This window comes from Haplochromis burtoni, unplaced genomic scaffold (assembly GCF_018398535.1).
Source record: "Haplochromis burtoni strain Fernald_Lab_line unplaced genomic scaffold, NCSU_Asbu1 Contig_2040, whole genome shotgun sequence".
Classification (NCBI taxonomy): Eukaryota; Metazoa; Chordata; class Actinopteri; order Cichliformes; family Cichlidae; genus Haplochromis; species Haplochromis burtoni.
Genome location: NW_024584401.1, coordinates 428 through 10,714, shown reverse-complemented (window position 1 = coordinate 10,714; position 10,287 = coordinate 428). Strand labels below are relative to the sequence as shown.

The window sequence follows — 10,287 nt, the reverse complement described above, 5'->3', positions numbered from 1 at the left end:
AAACAATAAAAGAGGCTCCCTTATCAAGAGCATCCCAGCACTCTCACATCCCAACTGTAGTTCCCTTACAAACAGTTCCATTATCTTATCTTATCATGTCAGAGGTCAACTGAAACCATGACCAACCCCCGGGGGGTAATGACACCTCCTAGTGGTCTGGTCTAACCCTTATACATATAAAGACTCTTTCATCATTTGGAACATCAACAGAGTGACCTAAGGAACACAGACACCTCTAACTAAGGAGAGCAGGATGACATTGGTATCAACCATCACGAACAGCTGGAACATCATCCAAGCCACAGCCGCTCTAGGTACGTCTACAGGTGTATGCACCCGATGCACTCATCGTAAAAAGCAATGCTTGCAACCCATCACCTGGTGATGTTGCCGCTAAACGCCTTTCTACAGGAAACATGCTACGGATGTCGAACAGCTCATCCCAGTCAGGTGCAACACTGCTGTTTGCTCGAACTGCCCGAATATTACTTTGACACCTACTACGACGACGTGATGCTGAGGCTCAAGACATTCCGATTCACAACCGCCATACGCCTGTTTGTACGCGCATACACAAACGATGGGACTAAAACACAATTCAGCAGGATTGCAGAACACACCATGACTGAACTGAGATCATCACAACATATAGTATGTGCAATTAACGACAATATTGCACAGCTGATAGAAGCAAGTCATTATGCCTGTCGTGTTAAACTAGCCATGCTTCGCATGATTGGTAACTACTGGGTTGGGAGATACCTGGTTTAATGTATGCTGTTCAGTATTCATTGTCTGTGTGAATGAAATAAAAAGACATGTTAACACCAACATCTTAGTCATTTTTGCTTATACGACTTTGCTTATACAATAAGGAAAGGAACAATACAGCTTGTTTCTCTGCTCCAAGACATCAGAGGGCCTTTCACGGTAAGCATGTCTGTTATACCCAGTGCATATATGTCTGTATGTCGGCGCTGATTATTCAAACCCTGTTTAAAATGTGATACATATGTTGTCCAAAAACAATTCCTCTAAATTTGCAAAGTTACTGATTTAAAAATATATTTTTGAATTTTTAGTTGCATGTCAAACATATGATAGACTCTTGAGCATGTTTATATAGCTACATTCACAATGGTATAACCATGCTAAATAAAAGATGCCCAAGCACCAATGCACTCTAATGCAAGCCTCTAAACTGTATGTTGATAAGTGCATGAAGTGTACCTCTACCTCTATAGCTGAAAACAGTTTGCATCTGCACTCTGAGGGTCTGCTGAATTGTTTTTAATATGGCACTTTTTTATGAACTGCAGATGATGAAATCCTCTTTATTGGAGATAGTGTCCTTAAGCTACTGTTGCTCATACTTATTGAGTTCCCTAGCTACCTCCTTACTATGTCAGTAAACGTTTTGAAAAGGAAAGTGTTGTAGATTTAAAGAAACAACCTAATTGAAGCAAAGGCAAAAAATTGGAATGAATTTTATGTGACCACTCATATTAAAGTCAACAACAAGTGAAAATCCAAAAACGGCTCCAATCCTTTATATTAATGATCTCCCTCTCTCTCTCTCTGTGTGTGTGTGTGCCCTCACAGAAGGAAGTTCACAGCAGGAGCTTTTCTCAAACGCATTACCAATCAGTTTTTTTTACAAGAAGTGTAGTTCATACAACAATAAATGGTAAATGGCCTGTATTTATATAGTGCTTTTACTAGTCCCTAAGGATCCCAAAGCGCTTGATCCATCACAGCTGATTTAAATGGATAAATTACCTTCTCAACATGTCTTGAAGTTCTCCAGAGGCCTGGTAATGAACTAATCATGTGACTCAGGTGTGTTGACCCAGGGTGAGATGCATTTGAAGTGGTTAATCCATTAGGGTCTGGAAAAAAGAAACAGAAAATCCTGGCAGTGTACATGACTCTAGGTGAGATCTTACCACATAACCGGTCCTCTGTTGATGCAATGCAACTTGTTCTGCTTTCCAAGGACACTGACTTCAAAACTTTTGTCCATAACAAAGTTTTTTCCAGTCTTATTGCAGACCTTAAAGATATGGAAGAGACAGGTGTTCTGGTAGAGGATGGAACCATAATGAAGGCAGCTTTGATAGCCATCTTAGGAGACAATCTGGGCTCCCACTGCATAGGTGGTTTCACTGAGAATTTCAGCTGCAGCAAACATTTTTGCAGATACTGCTTAATTGACAGGGAAAGCTTTATCAATGATCCACTATCACTTGGACAAAAAAGAACAGCTGATAACTATAAAGACAGTGTTGAGGTCCTCTCTACAAGTGACCACTCGGTTGTGAATGGCATTAAATTTGACTCTGTGTTTAATTCACTGAAGTATTTCCATGTGTGCTCTGGGTTACCTCCATGTTTGGGCCATGATTTATTTGAAGGAGTGGTTTCCAGTGACTTGTCGCTATATATTGATACCCTTGTGCAAGTGGAAGGGCATTTCACATACAACCAGTTAAACAGAGCAATTGTACAGTTCAAACACGTAGGAAGTGATGCTTTAATACCACTTTTTTATGTCCGATACCGATATCATAAATTTGGATATCTGCCGATACCGATATGAATCCGATATAGTGTTTTTTAATCAACAAAACTGTTTTTTTAAATATCTTGCTGCATTTTGTATAAGTTCATACTCAAGTTTAAAACAACAACTACACTAAAGCTACGCCCCGGACCCTCATCAGATATGATCCGCCCATATAGTGTCTTTTAATTCAACCCCCGAGAAAACACTTTTTTTTATAACACTCTCATGCGATAGCACTATTTTCCTGATTGTCCCTCAATTAAAGATTTTCATACTCAACGGTTAAAGACGAAACTACACTCTACAAAGCCTATTCTTGTATTAGCCTCGGGCAGCTCACTCTGTATACCTCTTTAAAACAACAACTACACTAAAGTATTCACTGCACCCTACCTAATATTTCATAGTTTAACAATACTGATCAATCTAATAAACTTAAACCTACACCATCCTCCCTATTCTGGTATTTTAAAGAGTACTTAGCAAATATTAAGCAACCTAACTAATAGGGTTCCAACTCCCAGCAACAACAAAAATAAATAAATAAAAAATAGGGAACCACCCCTCACGCTCCACCTCATGATGCTTAATCGACGTAATCAACCTTAATTTGATGCAGTGTGAAAAAAAAATGCACAGAAATCAATTATTTTTCAAGAAATATTAAATAGATTCAACATCTTTCTTCAACAAAATTGCAGACTGCACAGATGGTACCTTCCCAAAGGAAAAAGTACTATAGCTTACTAGGGTATATATATTAGACTTAATAGTCACTATATACAGTAATTGACTTCTATTCATTTTACATCAAATTAAAACTTTGGGTGTAAGATAATTATTTATTAAAAGCTAGACATTTTAAATGAGAATAAGAAAGAAAAGTATGTCTTTGTGCCCCCTTTTCCCAGTTAATGCCCTATCGGCCCCCCTGGCTAAACTTTGCTAGATCCGCCCCTGCACAGTTACCAGCCGTCAGCTACGTAGAAAAAGATCCTCGAGTAGAAAGTAATATTAAATACATTCTAACAACAGCTGATCAAGCTTAAACGTGCTGCTGTTGTTCAGCCGCTGGTTTCCTCTTTCTGGTGCAAAGTGGGCCAAAAACAAACAAGAGAGACGGACTCGCGACAGAAAAGCCGATCAGCTGATCGTTAAGCAGTTTCATGATTGAAGTAGCAGCAGGAGAGGCAGTCGCTCGTTAAGCTTAACGCAGGAATGCTTTACAAACATTCAGAGATGGACTTACACACTTGCTTTACTTCTCTCGGGGATAACTTTGTCGGAGATGAAATGCCGGGTTGCTAGCGAAGCTCCACATGCTATCCAGACCACCGACAGGTCCCGCATGCCACAGCCGCTCTATCACGTGATGCATACTGCTCCGACGTGCTAACGTTCTGAGGTGAGTTACGGCGTGTTGCAAGTTTTGTGAGGTGCTTTCGTGATATTTAATGGATCAGATTACATTTTTTATTTTTCTCCGATATCCGATCCAGTAATTTAGGTCAGTATCGGACCGATACCGATACGTAATATCGGATCGGTCCATCTCTATTCAAACACGTAGGAAGTGGCAGCACAGAACAGGCCAACGCCAGGATCCAATGTACATACACACACGCAATCACTGATTAACACACAACATAAGCCATGTGAGGTGAAAACAGGGCAGAGGCTGGGGGGTTCAGCAGCACAGAACTGGTGTCTTCTACGACTTCTGCCTCTGTACATTGGTGAAAAGATAAAACATCCTGTGGATAGTGAGGTTTGGCAGTTATGCCTTAAACTTAGAGACATTGTTGATATTGTATGTGCCCCCAAAATAAGTCACAATGACATTGCCTACCTAAAGATACTGATAGAGGACTATATACATCTGCGACACAGTAGGTTTCCTGACAAAGCTTTAAAAGCTAAACATCACTATTTGTTACATTATGCAGAGCTTATCCTTCACTTTGGACCACTCATTTGTTTGTGGACCCTTAGATTTGAGAGCAAGCACTCATATTTCAAAGCATGTACAAAAACAGTGCACAACTTTGTCAACTTATGCAAGACTGTGACAGAACGGCATCAGTTACTGCAGTCCTACCTCTCAGTGAGCCAACTGTTTCCACCTACAGTTCAAAGAACTGTCATTCAAGAAGCTGTGGCAAAAGCAGGCTGCACTAATCAGACCACTTTGGATGTGTCAGCAGTTGTCTACAAAGGTACCAAGTATGTCAAAGGCTATGTTTCCATTGATGACACTGATGATGGCTTGGTTTTTGGGAAGATAGCTGTTATACTTGTTAATGATTCTGAATTGTACTTTGTGCTCGAGTTGCATCACTCAGTACTTCTCACTGACCTTGGACTTCACTACTTACACTTCAATTGTCACATGTATTGGCTCACCCTACAAATCAATGAACTCAGTCCACAAAGCAAGATCAGAGTTCAGTGCAGGTCAGTCAAGTTCCTTCACACCACACACGCTCATCCATGTCCTTGTGGACCCTGCTTTGCGCATTGATTTGGTGGTGTGAGCCAGTATTTTCGACAAAGTGTATATAAAGGCAGAAGTGTGGGGCTTGATATTATATTTATTACAATTCAGTTTATTTGTAAGGTGCCAACTTCACATTGTAGGTTTAAGACCCTACAAAAAATAACTAAGAAAACCCAACACTTGAGTATATGTTGTCTGGCATGATATGGATATGACATAATATCGTTATTGTTTGTACAACCATCTGAGAAAATACATGTATTACACAGTTTAGTAAAAACAAGTGCTTCCTCAATGAAAATATGTTTTCAGTTCTTTTCAGTTTTTGATTTTGGAAATGTGTATTTCAGCAGGGAAAAATCAGAATTGAAATAAAGTGGTGTAAAGCACATGAATTATATTTTGTGTGTGTGTGTGTGTGTGTGTGTGTGTGTGTGTGTGTGTGTGTGTGTGTGTGTGTGTGTGTGTGTGTATATATATATCTTTGTTAATAGAGATAGTCGATAAAAAAGTGTGTGTGTATATATCAGATTATATTTTGTGTGTGTGTGTGTGTGTGTGTGTGTATATATGTGTGTGTTTTTATATAAAAATACATATAAATGAATAAATGATACTTTTTTTTTCATACAATACAATTTTTTTTGGAACCCTCCAGTCTCTTACAGTATGTTACTGTTTCCTAAAATTACGGTAAATTACAACCTGCTCAACAGTAAATGACCCTGTAGGGACACGGTATCCTCTAGCAGAGATGAATATTTTTGGTACTGATGATGCGTGATAACGGTAAGTTACTGGTTAATATATTGCAGTTTATTACCTTGCAGCGGGCTTACAGTGACATACCGTGAATAAACGGTAGTATACCAATTTCTTAATCACAGTATGATGTTACTTTGTTGACGTAATTTACGACATAACGACATAAAAAAAAAAGAAAAAGCTACGGTGCGTTACCATAATTTGTCCAAGAGTATTATACCACAACAGCAAAAAACGGTATCATCCTGCAGAACGGTAAGCTACTGTAACACGGCGTCACGGTATGGCGCTGGCAACAGTGACGCCAGTATGTTACCACAAAGTGGAGACAAAAAGTCTAACAGTGTACTATAGGAATCTGTATTTAAAATCAAATCTTATCAGAATTCTTGCTTGAAAATTTGAGTGCTGCATCCAGAATGAAACCTGTATTTAAGACTCAATGCTACTGAACCAACCAGAAAGCGAGTGCCAAAAACAACGTGAGTGCACATTTGCACTGTTTGAACGTGACTCTCAAATTAAGAAATGTGTTAAAATGTGTTACACTAAACACAAGCCTTACAGAAGAAAAGGTTGATCCAATCAAAAATATATTATTGTGAATGTAATATTGTAAATGACGGACATTGAACAACTGGTTTTACAGTTGTTCAATATGGGAATATTTCAGAGAAGTAGAATTTCTCTATCACGCATCTTATGAAGGACTTTATATCACCAATGCAGGCAACTCTACTTGAAATAGAATAATTAGCTATGGCACAGACAGAACTGATAAGATTAAGTCAGCAAACAGTACTATAAGGAGGAAATCATAAACCTAAAAAGAAATTTAACTTGTAAGAAAATCATTCAACAGTCCAGTCTCATATTGCTGACCTGATCTCAAAGCATATTCACCAAAAAGTCTAGATGCATGCTCAGCCCTTCAGTTAAGGAAATCTCTAAAAAGTTGTCCTAAGCTTTTTTAATAAATCAGTCTTTTAGCAAAACATTGAACAGTTTTAATCGCACCTGTAACCGGAAGGTCGCCGGTTCGATCCCCGGGCTCTCTTGGACAAGACACTTTACCCTACCGCCTACTGGTGTTGGCCAGAGGGGCCGATGGCGCGATATGGCAGCCTCACTTCTGTCAGTCTGAATGAATAGTGGCATTGTAAAGCACTTTGGGTGCCTTGAAAAGCGCTATATAAATCCAATCCATTATTATTATTATTATGTTAAACACAATTTAGTAACTCAGTGTAAATCATTAAAACCACTATGACTCACTAAAGCACATGTGTGCAGTGACAGCCAGGTTGAGTCAGAGGTTGATAAACAACAAAGCATCAAAACAGTCTGATAATATATGTAAACAAGTTCTCAAGACAGAAAACTACAAAAAGAAATTCACCTGAACCTGCATTACTTTTAGAACCAGTTTAACAGTAGAAAGGTAAGTGTTGTATTACCTGGGTGTTTGCAGCAAGACCAATAGAGTGAATGACCCCTACACCTCTTATCATCATGCACATGCTTTGAGCCTCCACAATCCTCCACAACATTGCCACAACATTATTTGCTGAAAAGATAACCTGGAGAGTCCAAAGTGCTGTTTTCTCTCTGATATTGTTAGACCTTCAGAGAGTCACAGATCTCCAACTCTGGCCCTGATGAACTGGGAGACTTTACACTCAGCGGTGTCCTTAACACACCGACTAGAATTTTGGTCACTTGCATAATACGGTTTGAGTAAGTTTACATGACAGCGCTGAACCAACTTCTTTCATTTTAGGGTTGAAAGTAATTTATATCAAAGTTTCTCATTAAGGACCTGTGAGGGCCTGTAAATGGGGGACGATACAGAGATGCCACAACTGGCAAAAAGGCTGAAACTTGGTCCCCACAACAAAACTGACAACTGGCAATCCCAGCTACAAGCAGTCAAAGTCTAAATCTATTAACAAACTCAACCAAGTTTTTTAGGTGGCTCGGAATAAACCCCTTTATTTTTTATTACAGCCAAGGGCCGACGCACACTATGTCAAAACCCAAGCTCATTAGGGCTGAAACCTATGTTTTCTTTCAGCCAAAATCAGCCATGGCAGACCCTCTTCCCAGTCTCTACTAAGCTTTATACAATAGGTACGCAAAAGAGACTTTAGCATCTGGGGAAACCTTTCCAGAGCACCCTGTCTTTGTGCATGGTATCTTGATGACCAATTATGGTTTATGTGCAGGGTTTACAAAACTTCGGCGAACATGTGAGATGAAAAATTTGAACTCTGACCACTCACACCGAAACAAACTGAGTTAGAGCTGTCACCAATGCCTTGCTCGTTATTGACCTCAGTGGATATCCAGCAGGAATTTTGGTACTTTGACATATCACTGCAAGAAGATACTTATTTCCAGATGTTGAGGGCAGCAAAGGACCCACACAGTATAGAACAAGATGTTCAAAAGGTTCCATTATCAGAAGAATAAGTTGTAATGGTGCTAGCTTAATGAAAAGCATAGCATCCCAAACAGCAGGAATTAACAAAACATCATCAGGCATTTTGCACATGTAACTCATGTAACAGGTGCAGAGGCTGCAGCCGGTTTAATATAAGATGTAATTCTTGCGGTTTTGGCCTGCAACCTTGGAAATTCTGCCTTCCAGGGACCTTTCATGACAGTAATTGCAGGCATTGGTTTTATCAGACTTTTATCAAGCTTAGAATCGAATTTAAATGAACGAACCTTACCTTATCTTGAGTGATTTTCCAAAACAACCGAACCAGAACCTCTCCTCACACTGTCTGCTGTCTTTACTTTGCACGCTGGAATATTGCTCTCATGGAAGAGTGCAAACTCATGTGCTGGTGTTCCAGATTAACTGGTGTCACAGATTAACTGGTGACGGTTAAACAGATGTGTAGTAGATAACAAACCAGGAAATAAACAGTTAATATTTAATCTGTGACATTTGTCAGGTTAATTGTGTGGTGGCCCACTAGAGGGCTCCACTCTCACCCAGTGTGGAGGAAGTGTGTTGCTGTGTTTTGTGGCGCGATATGTTCAGTTGATGTTGGAGAGGAATAGGGCTTTGGAGTTGAGGTCACGCCGCAGTGCATTGTGGGATCGCGGCGCCATGTCAGTAGGCCAGAAAGCTAAACAAGCGCGCAGTGTTGGAATCGGGACTGCCAGAACCATGCTCAAAATCAGCACAAAAGACAAAGGGCTGTATCGGGCCGATTGTGCCCGGACACCAAGAGACAGTACTTTGAAAAAATTGCGTCCATCGGTAATGTGGACCCGTATGAAATAAGGAAGTGGAGTGGAAACCCAGACGACCTACCGCCGTTGTCCTATCCCATGTCACCATTACTGGATACACTGCAGGACCACAGCAAAGCAGTGAGTTTGTTTGGAATAGAAAACTATTACACCAACTACACTACACAGTCACCCACATTACCCCAATCCCTGGCGTGTTTACACAACAGAGACGCTGAGTGTTTACACAACAGAGACGCTGAGTCCCTTGGCCTTCCTGATCTTCAGGTGCAACTGGTCTCTGTTCCATCCAGCCATATTTTATTGGGCCAATTTTGTAACAGATATTGAATGGAAAAAAGTTTGGACTTTACCACAAAGGTTTTTCTTGACAAACAAAATTAAAGAGATTTCTTTAAGTTGATTCATAAGTTTTACCCTACCAAACAATATTTGTCCAAATTTATGGCTGAAATAAATGTAAATTGTACTTTCTGTCAAGAGCAACCTGAAACAGTTTCTCATCTGTTTTGGTCATGTAAATTTACGTGTAAATTCTGGAAGGATTTCCACAAGTTTATTACTGACTTTGTTCTCCCTAATCTTCAACTGTACTATAAGGATGTTATCTTTGGCTATTATAATTTTAAAGACAAGGACAATGATGCTTTCTTCTTTATAAATTTGGTTTTATTTTTGGCAAAATTTCATATACACAAAAGCAAAGTCCTCGGCAGAAAGCCTGAACTTCTTGTATTAAAAATGGAACTTGCACAATATATAAGGACAATCTCCTCATCAAACAACACTAAGGCTCTCAAGACTGTTAACATCTATAACCGATTGAAAGTGCTAACTTGATTTTGGCTCTTGCAAACTTTTGTTTATTTATGTTCCCCTTAATTTATTTTATTTTTTGTACTCACTTTTGTCTCACTGTCCTTGTCACGCTCTCTGTTCCTCATTGTACTACCACAATGTCATCTTTTATGTGATTCCTGTTTTACTTGACTGTATGTCTAAAATGTGATAAATAAAGTTAAGAAAAAAGAAAAAAAAAACATCAACTGAACACATCGCGCCACAAAACACAGCAACACACTTCCTCCACACTGGGTGTGAGTGGAGCCCTCTAGTGGGCTACTTAATAAACACTCATAATTGCAATTATCATAGTCCCATTAGGAGCAATGTTAGACTGTTTTTTAGTGCT

The 10,287-nt window shown here is 39.4% G+C and overlaps 1 protein-coding gene across 4 annotated transcripts in view; it reads right to left on the bottom strand.

Annotated features, from left to right (window-relative positions):
- LOC102298435 (amine sulfotransferase) overlaps nucleotides 1-8,711 on the bottom strand; it is a 14,952-nt gene extending 6,241 nt beyond the window's left edge. The window contains exons 1-2 of one of the 4 annotated variants that reach the window (XM_042217471.1): nucleotides 7,286-7,406; nucleotides 1,780-1,889 (exon numbers count right to left, since the gene is read on the bottom strand). In XM_042217471.1, the coding sequence (XP_042073405.1) occupies nucleotides 1,780-1,790 (11 nt within the window). In that variant the 5' untranslated portion in view covers nucleotides 1,791-1,889; nucleotides 7,286-7,406. Of the gene's footprint in view, nucleotides 1-1,779; nucleotides 1,890-6,845; nucleotides 6,871-7,285; nucleotides 7,407-8,563 lie in introns of those variants that run through there. The other 3 variants (XM_042217472.1, XM_042217473.1, XM_042217474.1) reach the window with 3 other exon arrangements.
- Nucleotides 8,712-10,287: the final 1,576 nt, after the last annotated feature.